The sequence below is a fragment of the Triplophysa dalaica genome, chromosome 14, assembly GCF_015846415.1.
Source record: "Triplophysa dalaica isolate WHDGS20190420 chromosome 14, ASM1584641v1, whole genome shotgun sequence".
NCBI lineage: Eukaryota > Metazoa > Chordata > Actinopteri > Cypriniformes > Nemacheilidae > Triplophysa > Triplophysa dalaica.
The window spans coordinates 12,909,985-12,930,911 of NC_079555.1; the positions used below are offsets into that span (position 1 = coordinate 12,909,985).

General features: G+C 39.1%; 2 protein-coding genes across 2 annotated transcripts in view; one reads left to right on the forward strand and one right to left on the reverse strand.

Moving 5' to 3' along the window:
- The window catches only part of LOC130435844 (uncharacterized), a 476,195-nt gene extending 462,828 nt beyond the window's left edge, over positions 1–13,367 (forward strand). The window contains exon 2 of the mRNA XM_056766693.1: positions 11,426–13,367. Within this exon, the coding sequence (XP_056622671.1) occupies positions 11,577–12,350 (774 nt within the window). The 5' untranslated portion in view covers positions 11,426–11,576 and the 3' untranslated portion in view covers positions 12,351–13,367. The remainder of the gene's footprint in view (positions 1–11,425) is intronic.
- Positions 13,368–18,028: 4,661 nt separating this feature from the next.
- On the reverse strand, positions 18,029–20,401 carry p2ry1 (purinergic receptor P2Y1). The gene has a single exon (XM_056765470.1). It carries the CDS (start codon positions 20,117–20,119, stop codon positions 19,034–19,036), a length of 1,086 nt encoding a protein of 361 aa, XP_056621448.1. The 5' UTR covers positions 20,120–20,401; the 3' UTR covers positions 18,029–19,033.
- Between the last annotated feature and the right edge of the window lie 526 nt (positions 20,402–20,927).

Here is a 20,927-nt window from a genome sequence, read left to right on the forward strand (position 1 = left end):
AAAACATGTCGCACCGACATGACTCATTCCTATTTCCTGTATGTCAGGAACAGAGGTTATAAAACAAGGTAAAAGGTTAAAAATTCCAAGAAGGCACACGCATCCTTATCATACTGGGATGGTTCAGCATTACCTGTTAGATTCATTGCTGGGAGTTATCTTATCTTACTGTAATCATCATTAGGTCTATTTACTGATAGAAGGATGGAAACTTTCTTTTATATTTCCTTTTATGTGTGCTAGCACATATATACTATCACAGTTTATCAGAATATTCGTTCAGATTCCACTGGATGTATCTTTCTCCTCAAACATGATATGATCACTTTCAAAAAGTCCTATTAAGTTTCTTCATTTCAGAATGGATGACATTTCTGTCCTTACTCTATCATCAGTTACGCATTCGACCAGAGAGAGGCTTCTAAAATCAATCTGATTGGACCTCTCGGTCGAGTGTAATAATTATCATCCTACACTAAGGTGCCCTGGGGTTAAGCACGGCAGCAGTCTGTACCATAAATATCTACAGTATATTCACACCTCTTTCCTGAAAACCTGTTATAGATTCCAACAGAAGCCGAAATCAATAATATACAGTATTCATAGTGCTCACCTTTATACAGCGATGGGGTGTTTTTATCAAGGAAGTCTGGGATTCCAGACCGCAGACACTGAGGGAAATGCGATTATGGTGTGTATAAGGACATCCTTTATTACCAACAGGTAAAACTAATCAACTTAAGCTGTCAATGACTTTGCCTTTGAACCACAGCCATGCACACAAGTGTCTTTTGTTGTCATTGATTGCCAAAGTGAGCAATAGTTGTGTATTGACCCAACGGAGGCCAGTGTAGGCTTGAGGGGTCATCACACTTAAAAAGCGCATGCTTAATCACGTCCATTGTACATGTCAATTAACATACATTAAACATTAAAGGCAATGTGATTTGCTAAATTAACTTATGTTTATTTATTTAAAACAACAACAACAATAATAATGATTATTATTATTTGCTCAATTTAATTATGTGTATTTATTTAAAACAAATAATAATTCTACAACTAAATGAAGACAAAACCGAGATCCTGCTGGTTGGCCCTAAATCACAGAGCTCCTCCCACCATGACTACTTCGTAGATATCGATGGTGTCCAGATTAGGCCCTTAACAACTGTGCAATTTGGAAGTGTTGTTTGACTCTGCGTTATGCTTTGATTCACACATTGGTCAGATAGTTGAATCATGCTTTTTTGTTCGTTCACGTCCCTCAGTTAATTTTGCAGCTGCTGAAACTATTATCCATGCTTTTTAATCTCGAGATTGGACAAGTGTAACTCCTTACATAGCGGCTTACCTGCCAAAGTTATTTATCGTCTCCGAATGGTGCAAAACTCTTCTGCTTGAGTTCTTCCATTAAATAAAAAATCTGCCCATCCTTCTCAAACTTCAATGGCTTCCTGTGCCCAAACGTGTTCAGTTCAAACTCTTAGTTTTAGTTTATAAGGCCCATAATATCCTCGCACCTCAATATCTAATCGAGTTGCAACCATATGTTCCTGCACGGACTCTCAGATCTAGCAATGATAACTCGCTTGTTGTGCCCAAGTATAAACTCTCTACGGTGGGTGGCAGAGCTTTCTGCATTATAGGCCCTAAGCAATGGAATAAGCTGCCCAGCCTCCTCTCTCCAGACCTTTAAGTCTCAACTTAATTTTCACACAATTTTACTCAAGCTGTTGTTGAAAACTCCTTTAAACTGGATTCAAAGTTTGTCTGTACAGGCTCAGAACAACAGGATAGACAACAGGCAAAATATTTACATAACGTCATGTGTGTGTTGCTTATTCATTGACTGGTAGATCAGTTCAGTCACCATTGTTTTGGACAGACTGTCATGGATCACTGACAGTTTTGATGCATCAGTGGCTTTGATGTTACACAGACGAATGAATCATATGGGCCACAGTCATCCAGACCAACGAGGGTCAAGCAGAAAAAACAGTGGCATTGCCCTCCATTTGGCCTGAATGCAAATGAAACTGTTGACTAAGGCTGACTAATTAATTACGTGTATTGCAACTGTGCAGTCAGTATAGATTTTCTGCCTGATTTTTAATCATTCTCTTGGCCCTGGTGGGAAGATATCTGGGATTTTCCCGCAAGTGCTTTAAGATTTTCTCTACTTAACAATAGTAGCATCATTACATGGGGCGTGAGGCAGTGTTAGGTCATCAGAAGATAATTTACCTTAACAGGAAATAGTGGCTAACATGCGATTAAAGTACTGACAATAAAGTAACATACATACTAAGGGGTTACGGTTATATATTATGAATTTAAAAGGACATACTGTTAATATGACATCGTATTCTTAATATAACAAAGTGTCTTTAAACAGCAATGATGGCGAATGATATAGAGCCACCTGGCGGTAAAATTAAGCATTGTTTATAAGAGAAACGTGTTATTCAATAAACGTAATTGAACGCAGGTGATTGTGTTAAAGAAAAGTTATTTTGCATGCTCGCACTTTAAATCGTTTAATCCGCCCTTTGGATGTGATTAAAAGTTATTAGGCAAAAATGATGACTTTACATAAACAAAAATCTAAGAAATGTAAAGTCACCAGTTAACCACAAGAGGGCAGCATTAAAAACAAAATAAACACTGAGCGTGAACACTGAACAGACAGTCAAACCAATAAAGGGAAATGCCTTTATCGACATTTATCTATTTCTATTTCTTCAAGTGTTAGACCTAAAAAAAACGAATCACTACATTAACACCAGTTTAAGTATAATACTGTAGGAAAGTCATAGTAACCACAAATTTACCATTGTCTCACTTTGATGACTTTAACCATGATATTTGTAGTAAAGCTATAGTTTATTCAAATTATAATACATTCAGACAAAACATTTGTTATAAAACAATGATTAATTTTTTCTAAGGGTAGTATCTCCAATTCTCCTATTAACATAGCTGTTGACATAATCATTGGAGGCTTGTTTCAATATGCAATATCTATTGTATGACAAGTATCTCTGAATATAATGTGTGGTTCTATATAAATGTCTTAAACTGCAATAACATTGTCATAATTGTTTCAGTAAGAATTTGTCTAATTTATGAGTGTTCTTTGAGCGTTTTTTTAAATGAATATGTTTTGTCTATGGGTTTTCCTAAAAACTAAAAGTCTATATTTTCATTTAGATCAATTGTAATAATAAGCAAATTGAAGCTCAATAGGGGTCTCATTTTTGGTCACCAAAAGAAAGAACGAAAAATGCCTAAACAGTATCTGGTCATGTTTTGCACTTTGTGTAATCTTGACAGAACCAAAAAAAAAGAGCCGTTTTATTCCGTCGCAGTTCTTTGGACACTAGGCCAGACTGAATCTGGCCAAGCACTTTTGGAGGTTTTTTTTTAGCGGTCCGCACCTTACAGCTACATGATTGTGGGGAGCCGCTGAGCGTTCGAACAGCCGGATGAGCTCAGACACAAGAGAGAGAAAATCAACACAGACCCTTTCACTCGTCCCACAATAACCGCCTTTCATGGCTGACATTTCACAGGCATTAATAATACATGCAAAGCTGTGGATAGAGAAACCGGCCAGGGGTTGAGGCCATTATCACTGAAAGTGTGTGTTCGGGGCCAGAAGAACGGCACTTTTCAATGCTCCACACATCCTGTTCGAGGAGAATGAGCTGGCGTTGGGGTTAAATGGCTGTCAAGCTAAGATAAAGCAGCTGTAAAGATGAAAATGACTTTCAAACTCTCAATAAGATTCCACATTTTCCTTTGAGTTTGCAAATACAGTCGAATGTATTGATTTAATGTGTGCTTTGTGTTGTGCGTAGCATCAAAGATGCTATTGTAAAATGTCAGCGTGTTTAAAAATTGTCCTGTAGAAACGTACAAATGCTATTGGGATGTAGATCCCTCATTACATTTACATTTATTCATTTAGCATAGTATAGACTTTGATGTAACTATAAGATTGACAAATGTGATACATTAGACGGTAGTTAATCTCACAAAAGCTTTGTGTTTCCTGATGTTCTGTTCATATGGTGATAATGGAGAAGTCAATAGAGATGGAATTAGGGGTTGTGACTTAAAGTAGCTGGAGATTAAGTTTGAGAGCATTAGTCGACAAAACGTTGTTAGAGGGTAGTGCACTCAGCCTCGCTTAGTTCCACTTCCTATTGTTTTCTCTCAGTGTACTGCAGATTCATTTGTCCTTTTATTCTAGACTTCTTAAAGATATCAAAGCATATAGAGTATTTAAAGAAACGCCTCTTATATGTGGTAGGCTATATAAAAAGGGGTCAATTACTTTGTCCTTTGGTTCTATTCAACTTTATCAAGAAGCATCCGGCTGACATACAACAAGATTTGCTTTTCACAACATATGGAAGACAAACCAGCGTTAAAATGTTGTCAGAGGGACACCACTCAGTGTTAACAAAAGGAATGTTATCTCAATGGAATCATCTAGCACGCACGGCCAGCAGTCCAAGGCGTGCCTTCAATCTGTGTGTGCGTCCATGGATGTATGTTTATGAGACGATACACTGCTCACTGCATTCTAATTCTGTACACTACTACAGCACATGGGCATCATGAGAAAGAAGTTTTAAGTTAGGGATGGTGTAAGGTTACACAGTAGCGTAGATAACTCTTACACAAAGTCTGAGTCTAAATTTAGGTGGATATTCAGATCACCCGTGTCAATTTACCCTGCAGATGTACAACTAACTGCAGAGATTTACCATTTCACAGTGCTACCCTTTATCACCTTAACTCACATCCATAGGAGCTCAATTTGCAGGGGCTTAAAATCAATTGATATTTATGTGCAACAATAAAACATACTTTATGATAATGTGTAGCTAAACTGAATAAGTCATAATTTAGTCATCATTGGATTTCTGAACATGGAAAATCAGTACATATGAGGAGGAGTCAGTATCCAATAACACATGCCGTTACTTGTTCTCATAATAATAATGGCACTTAGTTTCACCTCACATGGCTGTCAGTTGTTCTACTGTTCATACGTGATCCTATCTGTTTGATTCCTGTAACATTTTACTTCAGATCAGGGTGGTGTTCACAGTGAAGAATGTTTTACCCACTTTGTCTTATATTAGCTTTGGGTCCATTCACACACCCAGATATCTGCAAAACTTTCAAAGCTGTTGTGTATGCATTAGCTTTTTTGGAACAAATTGCCATGGTATTTGAGAGGTAACATTTGTAAATTCTTATGACGGATTAAAAGTAATAAAAGAAAAGATTTTTGGATTATAAATAAAAGGTTTAGATAAAAGAATACTGGGAGTCTTTAAAAGGATACCCAAATAAAAATGTTTTCACTTTTATACAGACCACTTTTGTTAGAATTAAGTGTTTTTATGGTGTCTTTTATGAGGCATAAAACTTCAGTCCTCACTGACTTTAATTGTATATTATTGAAGTTTGTAGTTATAATTGTAATTTAAATTGAATATTCTCAGTACATTCTTCAAAACAATTATTTCCCTTATGAAAGTGAGAGTCAAGCTATGACATTTTCAATGAATTAAACTTTTAACTGTTCCCATGGCTCATATCATAGCGTCTGCTCTGAAATAAAATCAGCATTCAGGATCTAATAATGGTAAACATTAGAATACTGTAGTTTTATCCATCAGAGTTATTATAAAATACCCCAAAGATGCTTTGCTTCTCCATCCGGCAGATGTGTGGAAACTGGATACCAGACTTCACTGCAAATTCATGCGGGCAGACTTTAATTAAAGAGATAAATTATCCATTAGGGATTAGGAAGCAAATAGGAAAGTCTTGGTAAAGGGTAGAGGGCAATATGGTGAGGCACAGATGATGCAGTGGCATTAAAAAGTGTCAAATAAAAGCCTCCTCGCCACATTTGCTTAAAAACGGGCTACCTGGATCATTAATCAGAAAAGGTTAGAGGGGTACAGTCTCGAGGTCTCTTCTCTACCTCTATATTGGTTTGTCTCTCGCTTACAGGTTCACAAAATGAATAGGGTCAGTCAGTGAAGCAGGAAGTTTAGATAGAGACTAAACAAAACAGAAAGAGGATAGAGCAGAAAGAGGAAGAGGGCAATGAGGATTTGAAAAAGCTTGTGTTGCTGCTCTTCACATAGAAAAATGACTGCTGGCTTTTCTCTCCTCTCATCCAGATAATGGAGGTTACTTGGATTTCACTCTTTCTGCCAAACCTCTATATTCTAAAAGGTGCATGAGAGTGTGCAGAAAGAAACAGGGATCTTTGAACTTTTGTGTAAAATGTACCATAAATGACATTGTTTTAAGTGAAAAACAAATGAAAAACTACAAAAACTCATGTTTATTCTGGTTTGAAAAATGTGGGTGAAAATCCAGCAAAACTTTTTTTGTGATTCACAGTTTTCTACAAGAAATCCTTTGATGTAAAAAACATTATGTGAAAATATTATCTTGATATCTTTAGTATTGATTAAGTCAAAGATGTCAAAGATTGAAAACATCCAAAAAAAAACTGATGCTTATCATCTCAAATGTAGAATTTAAGACTTTGGCAAAGTTTTCATAGACAGGGTCACACATTCAAAATGGCTTAGAATAAAATGCTCGTTTTTCGTGAAATTACAAATCAGACCTAAATAATTACCCATCATGCATTTTTAACTATTAGCATATTCACACACATTGCAAGACCGGCGTCTACCAACCAGCTTTAAAGATAAGAATAGTCCCTGAATTTATAGTTTTATTTAAATACAACCTTCACAAACATGGTTGGCTACAAGACACATTCATTTTGCTTAGATAACGTTTTCATTTATTCAACTTTAAAATAAAAAACGTAAAGAGATAGGTCACCCAAAAATGAACATTTTGTCATCAATTACTCACTCTAGTGGTTCCAAACCTGTATACATTTCTTTGTTTGGTTAAACACAAAGAAAGATATTTGAAAGAATGTTACCAACTGAGATCTCTGGGGAATCACTGAATACTATAGTAGGATACATTTAATAAGGTGCCCCAGAACCTTTCGCTTTCCTAAATTCCTTAAAACATCTTCTTTTGTGTTAAGCAGAACAAATAATATAAAATTATTTTTCCTACTATGGTGGTTAATGATGTCCCAGAACTGACAGTTGCTTACATTTTTCAAAATATCTTTTTTTGTGTTCATCAGAACAAAGAAATGTATATAGAGTACTAACAAATTTTGGGTGAATAAACCTTGACATTACTTAATTTTGGGTGAACTTTCCCTTTAATTTAAGAATCGAATAAAATCCAGAAAGAGAATGAGAAGGATACATAAACCAACTATATAACCTTAATAAGTCACTATATATAAAATAGTCAGTGTAAAAGCACATGCTGACTTAAGAAATAAAGACTGCTCTGTTGATCCAGTTGTGTCAGTGCAAGAACAGCTGAATTGATCTTGGCAAAGATTTTGAGTCCCGCTGCACTATTTCTTGCCAAAAACATACTTTGTGTTAATTAAGGATGTGCTTGGCCAATTCATATTATAGAATGCATTTAATCACAGCAATATTCATTTACTGTAATTCCCCCTGAAAGCAGTTTGGTTTCACAGACAGGTTATAAAAACCTCTCCTCATTATTGTCCATCTCCCTCATTCCCTCTTTTTCATTTTTCTGTCTAAGCTTGATAACATGGGGATCCAGATGTACTCTGTGATTTCAGCACTATTTCTGGGTTTCTGTTATCTTGACATACAGCTTTTCTCTAACTCACGTACACAAAAAGACCTCCGTAACATTCTGCCAAGCTAAAGCGATGCAACTCATTTCTACTACATTACATTATTTGGTGAAACCTCTACTAACGTTTGCCGTTCATCTCCCCACACGGCCAGGTCTGGCTCTATAATCCTGTCTTCAGATTGCATTTGTGTCTGGCACAATCGAAATAGCACTTTATGACCCCCTCATCTCCCAGTTCAATCAGAGGACTTAGGTAGCAAGTACACCACAGACACAACAGTGTAGCCAGCCTAAAAGGTCACGGCTGGTGACTTTGACCACAGAGCTTATCTCTCTGATGCTTTCTTTTCTCGGGCTTAAGGTACAGCTTCAGTTATTATCCCACAGAACTGAGACTGAAACGTGACCTTGTAAGAGATCTTAAAAAAGTTTCTAGGGACACATTGTATTCTTTTTTACTGGGTAGTTCTGGAATGGAAAACAAGATTACTTTTTTAAAAGTAGTACAAGCAAAAGTATGCCATACTGTTGTCACGTGACTACATTGCAAGACTTTAACATAAAATAAAAAAGTATATATATATTTTATATTAATTCTAAGTACATTTTTGACAGTCCAATCAAATGTAAGTGCTAAATATAGCAGTGAAAGAGATCATATTGTTTTACTTCCTGTCCTTTTACTTTTGAAATTCAACAGAAAGAAACCTCAGGAATTCCAAAGTCACCCAAGAGCAATGTGAAAGGCTGAATGCGTGACAAGGCGTGTGAACTGACTTATGCAAAACAAATATTCATTTTTAAACTGATCCTAAAATACATGTAAAACCTTTGTGTTGATTTAAATATGAATTTGAGTTTTGTTTGCAGAATTCAAAATCTGCAGACATTACATCTTTATTTTTATTTTGATCAGTTTGGCCCATTTAGATTTTTTGAAAATAAAAACCAATGTTTTCTTAAATGTTGTCAAAGGCTGTTGAACATGTCGAAACATTGTCAAAACACTTACCTAAATAGTAAATAGAGATATGGAGTGGTATATGAATATTTTAAGATATATAATGTATTAGGCTACAATATTGTAATAGCTGCAATAACTATAATAGTTCATTTGCCACAATATACACTAAAAAAATATATTTTTTGATGCTGTTCATTTTAATTGAACAAATCATTTGGATTTAATGCCATTTATGATAATTCACACTTTAACACGATTGCATCATCCTAACTGATTTAAAATAGCAACTTTTTGGTTTAACACAATGTTTCTTTTTGAAAGAACATTTTTCAATCAAGTTGGTAAAATGCTTAAAAACCTTTCACTTTGTTTCATGTTCAGTTTACGTGATTTTAACATGTTGATTCAACACAAATTATTTAAAAATGTTGTCACAACTGCCAGTTCCCATCATGCTTTGCATTTGACTGAATGATGAGCGTAAATGTCCAAATAAATTGTTATTTCATGCTTTTTTAATTAATATGAGATAAGAATGAGACCTATTAATGTTCAATCTGTTGTGTTGGTATTTAAAATATTTTTTTATTCTGTTGGTGGTTTAAGGAGGTTACCATTGTGCTAAAGAGTAGAGCGTTTGAAAACATTACACATGATTGATTCCGTGGAACCGTCAATGCTGTAATGAGTTTATTTTTGGACTCAATTCTTGCTTGACTTTAAGTTCTTGAATGCTGTTTAATTTACTAAAGAAGTGATTCATGAAAGTTGTTCTGTTGTGGATAAATCTTGTTGGATTTACTTGATTAATTCATGTTCCCACTACATGAAGTATCTGAGTAGAGTGTACAAACATGTGGAACCACTGTCCATGATTGAATCATGTTCAATAAAAGAGCAACTTTTTTTAGTGTAGTTGAATGTATTGCGGAACACATTGTTCCATGTAGTTTTAGTAACTAAATAAGATGATGCAGTAATTCTAGTTAAAATGACATTTTTACATACTCTGATATTTACACTAGAAATACTTATAAGTTAATTTTTAGAATCTAATTTGTTCGTATGGCATCCAAATTTCTATAGTAAAAATACCTAAGCAACCCTTAATACATATGTTTGTCTCGTTTCATAGTGTTTTATTTGCAGTGTGTCACATTTAAAATTTAATGATAACACTGTGCTGTTAGATGTGGCAAGTAACAAGATAACCTGCAGCTTTCACATTTGCTGCTTAATGTTTAAGGTTATTAATAAAAAAGATGAACATGAAGAACGGGTATAGATGCCACTCAATTATCAAGCTTCTTTTGTTTTTTACAGAACAGTTCCCACAAGCCTGTGGTTGGCAAACAGGTAAATCCACAACCACCAACAAGAGTCATTTACATGTTAATTTCTCTTTAGATGCTTTTATTCAAAGAGACACACAAATGTGGAGCATTGTGAGAAATTTGCCAAGAGTTACAATATCTGTAGTATTACCCTGTCAAGTTTCAAAAGTAATCCAGAACACAAAGTTTTAAACAAATAAACATAATTACAGCCAACTAGGTACAACATGTACAGTATGTATGAGTTACACATCACAGAAAAACACAACTCAGCAATGTAGATTGATTTGACATAAAACATGACAGCTGTATTACTCTTGTGGGTTTTGTGAATGCCAGAGAGCAGTGAAGCCAATTTTATTACCATAAATCATTTCTCAGGGTGTTTGTTTAATCATAAAGGCGTGCCAGATGAAAACCATGGGTCAAGATTTCCCCTTAGATATGAGTATTTACACTGAGCGACATAGGCTCACCAGTGGTTTTTTGTAAGTAATGTTGGGTCTATATGTACACATGAGATGTACCTCTTTGGTGTTCAACACTTGAAGAAACACAAACACCAGCTGACCACGCAAAAACAAAAAATAACGGAAGTGTATACTTAGCTTCTAGAGTCCAAATGAAACTGGGACGTAATTCAATTGTATTCTGCAGTGCTTGGGATGTGAAAACATGTGGGTCAAGCTCTTCCAGAGAAAACTAAAATACAGAAATATTGTCTAATGTTGGCTGTAAAAGACCTTGCTTACTCCGGGTATGTCGGTTCCAGAACACGTTTGAAGGGTAAGTTTAATTTGCATGGGTGTATAAAGCATGGGATTAAAAAACATAAAAAACATATTATTTAATTTACAAATTAATTATTTATTTTAAAAGATTAATTTATTTATCTTAAAAGACCAATGACAAATTGTTTTTGGAGAAAGGCTTTTCAATACAGTAGAGGAGGCTGAGGATCAGGCAAACATTATGAAGAAATAAAGTCCTTTAATGCAATTTATTATGTATCTGAATCAAAGTGATAAAGGGACATTCAATCTGTAAACACTACGCCATAGGTGATAACCTATAATCTATAATAATTAAACTAATTTTAGTAATCAGGCCTGCCAGACTGGGAATCAAATGTGCAACCTTTGAGTTATAAGTTCCCTATCAAAAGCTACACTCGATGCTGCGTTTCAAACGCTATGGGAGAACAGTCTTTGTTCGACCGGTTGTGAAGTACGTGTGTCAAACACGCCAAAAATTATTTTGGCTTTATATAACCTCCGCAGGTGACGTGGCTAATTACACCTGCACCTGCCGGTTATAAATACGCGTGAATGCGGAAGCGTCATCAGGTTCTTTTGTCTTCAAGGACCGCATTGTGTGTTCTGTGAGGGAGAAGTCTCCCTCTTTGTTGTTTTCAAAATCTTTAATATAAAAAAGATATAACCAAGATTCTTACACTAGTGACCAAGCACTCTCGGAGTTACTTAGCCTAGTGTAAAAAGAAGGAAAATAAAACCATGACTGACTCGGATCGAAGATGTGTTCCTCCCTGTGAGAGGATCCTCTCCGATTTCGATAAGCATGAATTTTGCTTTGAATGCTTGGGGGTTGACCATGCCGCCCAGGGACTTGAGGGAGAGTGTGAACTCTGTGATGTTTTTGAATTCAGAGTTCTGCGTGTTCGGCTCGCCTTTTTTAAACGAGACCGAAGCACCTCTTCCTCACCCTGTGGTTCGCGGTTTGTTTTTACTGAGGCACGGGAGACGGATACGTCCGCTTCTCTCGTGCATTCGCCGAACCGCGGCGTCCTCGCGTCCGCTTCTGAAGCGTGCCCCGGCACTTCTTCTGAGCCGGCGGAGGACGAGGTTTCCCTTGTTTCTGCGGGGTTAGATAGTTCCGCCTCGGGGCGTTCCTCTCGCGATATAAAAGCGGTTGAGGATCTACTCGGGGCGGTAACCAAGGCCGTCGACAGGTTAAAGCTCGACTGGCCGCGGGAACAAGAGGCTCCCAAGAGTTCAAAGCTCAACGACAGATATCTGCCGGATGGCTGGAGGGATGAGCCCCAAAATCAGGCTCTCTCATTCTTTGAGGATCTCCACGGCGAGCTGTCTCGCTCATGGCAGAAACCTCATTCCTCCCGTGTTTTCGTGCCATCAACGTTGATTTATTCGACCATCGTTGGCGCAGGGACACGGGGATACACTGCGATGCCCAGGGTGGAAGAGACGCTGGCTAGCTATCTCTCCCCTGGGACATCGTCGTCCCTGGAAAAGCCTTCTCTTCCCACCTAGCCTTGCAGAGTCTCATCTGCGCTGGTGGGAAAGGCTTTTCAGGCAGCGGGTCAGGCTGGTGCTGCCCTGCACACCATGGCGGTTTTGCAGGCGTACCAGGCTGACCTACTGGATGATGTCAGCACTGGCGGGTTGATTGACGAAACAGTGTTTTCAGAGGGCATCAGGGACAGGGAAAGAGCCTTCCTCCTTGATGCCCCGATCTCGCCTTCCGGACTGTTTGGTGGTGCGGTTAATACCGTAGTCACCGGGTTCCGGGAAGCAAGACGTCACGAGGAGGGATTTGTCAAATATCTACCCCGCAGTGCCCAAGTGTCTGGAGTGTCTGCCACCCACTCTGGACCAGTGGGTCCAGTCTACCTGAGGCACAAGGTCCTCCGGCAGAGGCAGGGGAGCGGCCCACCGTGCCCCTCAGGCCACCTCGGGAGGGTCGGACCTGAGGTGCCTCATCTCTTCTAAGAAGAGATCCTAAGATGTGTGCCCGGGACTCTGGGGGTGTTTGCCCCCCCGAGGAGGGGTTCTTAAAATTCCAAGAGTAATTGGAGGCTCCCCTTCGGCACCGTCAAAGGGCCGCTTTGCAATCTCCGCCGCCATCGGCGTTTCGGGGATTAGCGGGCTCAAAAAGAATGCTAGATGTTTGGTTGTCTCCTGCCATATCTCAGGCCGCCATACATCTGGCATCCCCCCCCAATGAGAAGTGCCAGAATTGATACCCCTTTCGGAGAAAAGCTGGCAGCGTGGAAACCACTGCCAGGTATCTCTCCATGGGTTGAAAGAACTGTAGACCAGGGCTACAGGCTAAAATTTGCATATCGCCCTCCGCGAACGGCGTGGTCTTCACGTCCATGCAACCGGAGCGAACAAATCTGTTGGCACAAGAATTACAAACTCTGCTGGTTAAAGGGGCCACAGAATGTGTTCCCCTACTAGACAGAATTAGGCTACTAAAGCTGGTATATTTTAGATCCCAAAAAGGGATGGGGGATTGCGTCCGAAGACGCACAATGTTCAAAATGTTGACAATCAAGATGATTATGTCTTACATTCAGTCCCACGACTAGTTCGTGAAGAACGATCTGAAAGATGCATACTTTCATAAAGAGATCCTGCCACAACACAGGAAATTCCTGAGGTTCGCTTTCGGGGGCGAAGCTTACCAATATCGGGTTCTTCCATTCGGCCTTGCCTTGTCACCCCGCACATACACAAAATGCACCCTGCAACTCCAGGGCATCTGTATTTGAATTACATAGACGACTGGCTGAATTTTAGCTCAGTCTTGCGAGTTAGCGCTTCGACATCAGGATGTCGTCCTATCTCATCTCAAGACTCTCGGGTTAAGACTCAACGCCACAAAGAGCGTTCTCTCCCCTACGTAAAATACAATGTATTTAGGGACAATATGGGACTTGACCGCGATGCAGGCACAACTGTCTCCTGCACGTGTTGAATCCATCCTGAGCACCCCGAGAAGCATCAGGCTAGGCCAGAAAGCTACTCATCACTTTCAAAGAGTTTTAGGTCTCATGGTGGCGGCTTCCACGGTGATACCTCTGGGATGCCTGCACAAGAGACCGTTTCAGTTGTGGCTCAAAGCCAGGGGGTTTTATTCAAGGGCCAACCCCCAGAGGCAGACAAGGGTGATGCGCCAGGGGCTTCTCACCCTTACTATGTGGTACAGACCTCGGTTTCAGACTTTAGGTCCCACTCTCAGTCCGTGTTGTCGTCGCAAGGTGCTAACGACAGACGCATCCCTTATGGATTGGGGTGCGGTCTTAAATGACTGTCCAGCCCAAGGGATCTGGAGAGGTCATCTTCTCGATTGGGACATCAATTGCCTCGAAATGATGGCTGTATTTCTGGCCCTGAAATACTTCCTCCAGTAGTTACGAGGCTACCATGTCCTAGTGCGGGGGGGACAACCCTTCAGTAGTCTCGTACATAAATCAACAGGGCAGGCTGCGGTTGCGCCACCTGAACAAACTTGGCCCGCAAATCCTGCCCTGGGAAGAGGGCAAATTATTGTCCCTCAGAGCGATTCACATCCTTGGGCATAGGAATGAGGGAGCAGACTTGCTGTCCAGACAAGCTGTGACAAACGGGGAATGGAAACTCCACCCCGAAATAGTCAAACAAATCCGGAAAGATTTTATGAAGCGGTCAAGCTTCACCTCTAGGAGTCAGAGCTCATTCCACAAAGGGGGTTTCATCTTCTATGGCCTTAGCAAGAGGTGTCCCCTTGCAGCAAGTGTGTGATGCGGCGGGCTGGTCCTCTCCGCACACATTTGTTAGATTTTATAGTCTGGATGTCCATGCCTGGATCACGTGTCCTGGAGTCTAAATCCCAGAGTCGTATCTGAGACCTCCTCTCGGATTGTGCACACACGTCACACAACCTTGGGGGTCCAGACACTTTCAGTGCGGCGGCGTTGGTATTCACATTCCCATAGCGTTTAAAAACGCAGCATCGAGTGTAGCTTTTGATAGGGAACGTCTCGGGTTACTTGGCTGTAACCCTGTTCCCTGAAAAAGCGGGAACGAGATGCTGCGCCTCAATGCCGCACTGTAGGCGTGCCCGGACGTCCTTTCAGACAAAGTTGGAACCTGATGACGCGTCCGCATTCACGCGTATTTATAACCGGCAGGTGCAGGTGTAATTAGCCACGTCACCTGCCGAGGTTATATAAAGCCAAAATAATTTTTGGCGTGTTTGACACACGTGCTTCACAACCGGTCGAACAAAGACTGTTCTCCCATAGCGTTTGAAACGCAGCATCTCGTTCCCGCTTTTTCAGGGAACAGGGTTACAGCCAAGTAACCCGAGACGTTTCTCTACAACCATTACACCACAACTTCCCTGAGATGCGTCAAATATGATATAGTTAGTGGGGAAGAGTAATTAGATGCAAATTCTTAATTGTTATGTAGTTACAAGAATTGTAAAGTGTGCATACTACTGCAAAATTATTATATATTAAGGGATACATTATCTGTGCTTCCGTGCCCACTTCCACGGAAATACAGAAAGAATGAGGAGGAGCTTCTTACCTCATGCTATCCGGGCCTTCAACCAGAACTCTCCTACGTAACACACATTCACACGACAACAGGACTGTTTTTGCACACACATATGCATACATTGCACATTGTACAAATTGTATAATACATATATATACATATATTGCACCTGCACGTGGACACTTCCCAACTCTCCTACACTATTATATAGTGTGTATGTATAGTTTAACCTTCCTTTCTTTCCTATCTTGAATTTGTTAGTTGAATTAGTTAAAGTTTGAACTTGAGACTCATCAAAATCGCACGCATGCGCAGACAACCCCCGAAGCTTAGTAACATTTCCTTGGAATTAACTAACCCTGGAACATCTTCAATATCTTCAGAGAGTGAGTTGCTATGGCTACTTACATACAAGTTACCTCCGTTTTTGGAAGCGAAAGTTGAGGTTATCAGCTAGCCCGGTTAAGTCACATAACAAGCTTTACGGAATATCCCCCAGGCCATTCTGGTTTATATCAAAATTAAAAAAGGCTGTGCACGCCTCATTCCTTGTTTGAATTCCTACACAAACAAACCTTGTATAAATAAAATAATGCAGCAAGAAGCCTTGAAGAATAAACATAGGACCTTTGTGACTAAATACAAAATGGCTGATTAAACATGTTTGTAACTCTCCAAAGATGATAGAAAAATTGTGCTCAGGGATTTTATTCAGACTGCTATTTTCGCTTTCCATTGTCTAATGTGCTTAAGCGGATTATACTGTGATAATAGAATTCATTAAGGGAATAATAGTTCATAAGATTCAATTCTTGAGCATTTGAATCTATTATATGGTGAATTTCAATGGAAATCAGCTTTGATCAGGTTTTGGTGGCAGAACAAGTGTTTCACACAAATCATGTACATAATTTAGAATTCTCTGTGAGAAATACAGTGCATATACTGTACTATTAATCTAAAATAGGTTTGAAAATGGTCATTTGAGATATAAGATTTTATCTTCAGAAACAGCTGATAACTACATAAACAGACAGTGGATATGAAAGATGCAATCAATACTCCTTCAGATCATTCCATACCAAGTGTCCACTTTTCGAATTCAACACTTTATAGATAATTAATCATATAAATGTAAAAACATGAATAAAAAAATGAAAAAAAGAGAAGAAAACACTGAGGCGTAGAGTTGACTGGAGCTGGTTTCCACACTAATCTTCCTGATGGTGACATTATTTGTTGGTACATAAAAGCGGCACTTCCACAGCACCCACTAGTTCAAAGAGCTATTTCACTTTGCCCTGTCACCATGGTAATAGCCTTGACCCTCCCGCATGGTCTGTTCCTCTCCTGCAAGAAAGATTTGTTTTCTCTTTCTCTATCTCCTTGTTCCTCCTTTTCTCCACATCACGGTTGTTCACAGAGGGCAGGTTTCAACGGTGTCACAATATGAAAGAGCAGCAGACGGAGGCGGAGTGACTGGCAGGGCTCGACGGTTTTCGTGCCTCGGCAGGTCTGATGGAGGCTGGCATTGTCATGGTGGCCTCTTCCTTCCTGCCAATACAAAGGCCCACAGTGGAAAACATACACGCTCACATAAGCATGCAGAAGCACGCTTTGGCAATGGTCGATTTATCCATTCAAACGCACAATAACACACAGACGTTTGAATTTACAAAAACAAACACTTACAAAAACAAGCACAGGTGGGAAACTTATTATAGATTTAGCAGAGTAAAACTCATAAAAACAATATATTAAACTGTGAAATAGCAAATGCCATTTTAAAGACATTTTTCCTGTTAAGTGCCAAAAAGAAATTCAATAGCTCAGTCTAATTCAGAATCAAAACTGTTTTATAAATTTGCAAACTCAGGTCTTTGAGGCCCTGTACTAAGCCTGTCCAGCATCTGTAACCATCCGGCTTTTGTTCCTCTCACAAAGAGTGACTACAGGAGAACTCTGGGAAGAAAAGAAAATGCTGTGTTATTTATTCCCCTCTCATTCCCTTTCCTTCCTTGTCCTTGTACTGTGAGAGAAACAAAGAGTCAATCCGCTCAGGGAAAAGGGAAAGCAATTGAGAACGCGCAATGCATGATACCCATCGGTTAGAAATGGAAGGGTGTGAGGAAACAACAGAGAGCTAAAACACTGTAAATGGTAAAACAGTGATGAATAAAGCAAGAAAGAAAATTTAATAAGAGCTTTATGGTCAAAAGAATGGATTTTAAGTCGATTTGGATAAAAGCATCTGCGTAAAGGGCACTGTTGCTTTGACTGTATTCAGTGACTTTACTCAACAACAGAAAAGCATTTATATGGAATCAGAATTCCGTACACTAATTTAAATTAATCAATTCAATAAAAATGCAAATAATAAACCTTATGTTTTACAGATCAGCCTAAATTGAAATATATATTAAAGGAATAGTACACCTAAAACTGAAATTTCTTTCACAATTGACTCCCCCTAATGTCATGATATTTTGAAGAACGCTGGTTTCCATTGCATAGACACACACAAAACAAATCTTCTTCTTTAAAATGACATAAAAATGTAAATATTTTTTTGGGGGGGTATTCTATCCCTTGATCAGACGTTTAGATACAGACAAAAGAAATGAAGCCAGCACTCACATTTACAATGATGTTACAGATAGGTCTTTGTATTTGTTTTAGTCATACTATCCTAAGACATATAGAGAAAATACATAATGAACATACAGTTATCATTGATCATTTAAAACATGGTTATAATAGTCCCTTCATCATCACACAATCCATGATCTACAAAACACATTTTACAGTAACAGAGCAACAGGCAAATACATTGTATGAACAAACTTAATTGTTCTAGTCCACAGGTAGACAATTACACAGTTATTAACACAGTTTTAATCTATAGTGCATCTTAAATATTCACCGAGAACAAACACAACACAACACAAGGACTAACATGTGCTGAGCATCATTCAAGCATTCTCAGACAAAATAACAGTGCTTGTTGTTTATAATCTAATTGTTAATGTTAAATACTTAAAGGGATAGTCCATCCAAAAATGACCCTCAGGTTGCTTCAAACCTGCATAAATTTATTTGTTCCAATGAACACAGAGAAAGATATTTGGAATGTAAGCAATTTTCAGTTCTGGGACATCATCAAAAATATTGTATTTTTTAGGTTCTGTTGAACACATAATGAGATATTTTTAAGAATTTATGAAAATTAAGAATTCTCCGGCACCTTTTACTAATTCTTCCCACTAGTCAATAATGTCCCGGAACTGAAAACTACTAACATTCTTCCAGATAAATTTCTTTGTTTTCATAGGAACAAAGTAATTATGCAGCTATGAAATAACATGAGCGTGAGTAAATGATGACAGAATTACATTTTTTGGATGAACTATCCCTTTAAACACAGGTCGTTAGTGATAGCTTGCTTGTTTAGGTTTAGTTTTAAAGAAGTTACTTATCAGTTCTGTTTCGCCTTTCATCACATTATACGAAAATATACTTGCTAAAAGTAATTCATGAGTAACACTGGCAAAAGGTACAGTACAATAACCTTGAATTTTCTAAATACAATCACTATACGGAACTGTGTTTAATTCTTAATATACAGGAGTTACAGATCACAATTCATGTACTTTCTTCAAACACCATCACATGCGATTGTCCCCATTCTGGACGCACTCAGGCAAGCTGTTAAGCGCCGTCTCCTCGCTCTTGGATTGAAGGGTATGATCTTCTTTTCTGGAGGCCTTTTTGGTGACCCTGGACAGTTTGCGTCGAAATGTGTCCCCGGCCAAGAAATACAAAATAGGGTCCACACAGCTATTAAGACTGGCCAGACCCCTCGTCACCTGGTACGTGGCATACACTCTATTATTAAAATCACACATGTCCGGACTCTGGAAGTAGAGTCGAGCTCTCATGTTCAGGTTCTTCATGACGTGGAAGGGCAAATAGGATACGGCGAACACAGTGAGGACAATGATGACCAGGTAAATAGATTTCTTCCTCAGCGGAGCATTGTTCATGTCATTATAAATGAGGGCCCTGACAATACCTCCGTAACAGCTCAGAATTATAATAAACGGGATGCAGAAACCAAACACTGTCATGCACATGTTGTAGATGAAATAACCGGGCAGCTCGTCCTCCGTCGTGGTGTCGTAGCAGGTCGTTAATCCCTTTTTTGGCCCCGTGCGTGAGTAATAGAGGATCGGAGAGATTCCCACCACAACTATGAACCACACAAAAGCGACCGTGCGCACCGCGTTCTTCTTTTTCAGCCTTCCCAGTGATTTCAGGGGATGGACCACACCGGTATACCTGTGCACGCTGATGCACGTCAGGAACAGGATGCTCCCGTAGAGATTCACGTGGAAAATAAACCGCTGCAACCTGCACAACACGTCTCCAAAAATCCAGTCCGTTTTATTGAAGTAGTAGAATATGAGAAAAGGTAGCGAGAGCACGTAACAAAAATCCGCAAGTGCCAAATTGAACATATATACGGAGATGCTGCTCCATGGCCTCATGTGACACACAAACATCCACATGGCCAGACTGTTTCCAATTAATCCCGTGATGAACACAATAATGTACACGGTGGGTAGGTAGTAAAACTGAAAACCAGTTTTGGTTAAGTTGCATCCTCTTGTGTGGTTTTGAAGCTCAGTCATGTTATTAAAGAGGGACGTAAAGTTACTTGACTCCGCTGTCATGATGTAATGGATCCGCATATATGTGATCTTTGTATAGAAAGAGAAAAATGCTGGCGCGCGCACGGTCAGCAGAGAAATCCGTCATGCAATGACGTCTACATTATTAGGTTCATATTAAAACCTCCCGCGCGCTCTTCACTTAACTTGATTCATTGAAAATGTATAAAGCAAACAAGATTAAAGCGAGTATTTTGTATTTGTATTTCTATTTACGCGCAACACATGTATTGCGAAATCAACAACTCCAGACTTTGGAGGGAAAGAGTCAGAGCAAAAGTCGATATCTCACTCACCGCCGAGACGCGCCTTTTTGCCACATTCCTCCAGCGGATTTACTGAAATCAACATCAGCATGCATGCATGTGAGATCCTCCTCTAAAGATGTCTCTAGTTTGCGACAGTCCTTGGATAAGAGCGTTTCGGGTTATGCCAACTGACTCCCACTGACAGCGGCGAGACGCACTGTATGAAATGATCTGCTGAAGGAACTGATGCTCGAATCGTGCATTGATTGATTCTTTTGAACGATTCGGACGAAGTGATTCGCAAAACGTTTGTAAAACGTGTAGCGCAAGGGACACAAAGTCACCCAATCTTTTATAGAAGAAAATGAAGAACCCGCATGACAAAAATGTTATAAATAGTAGGTTGTCAAAATAAATGGTGGTAACATTGTAGCCATTATAGTAATAGGACTACTAGTGTTAATAGCTATTCTGTAGCATATAAAAAGTTGCTCTCTAGAAATATTACTATAGTAGCCTTAATAGTGTATACAGTATTTTTCTTGTGGAAACATCAGTTATGATCCTAGTAATAATAATAA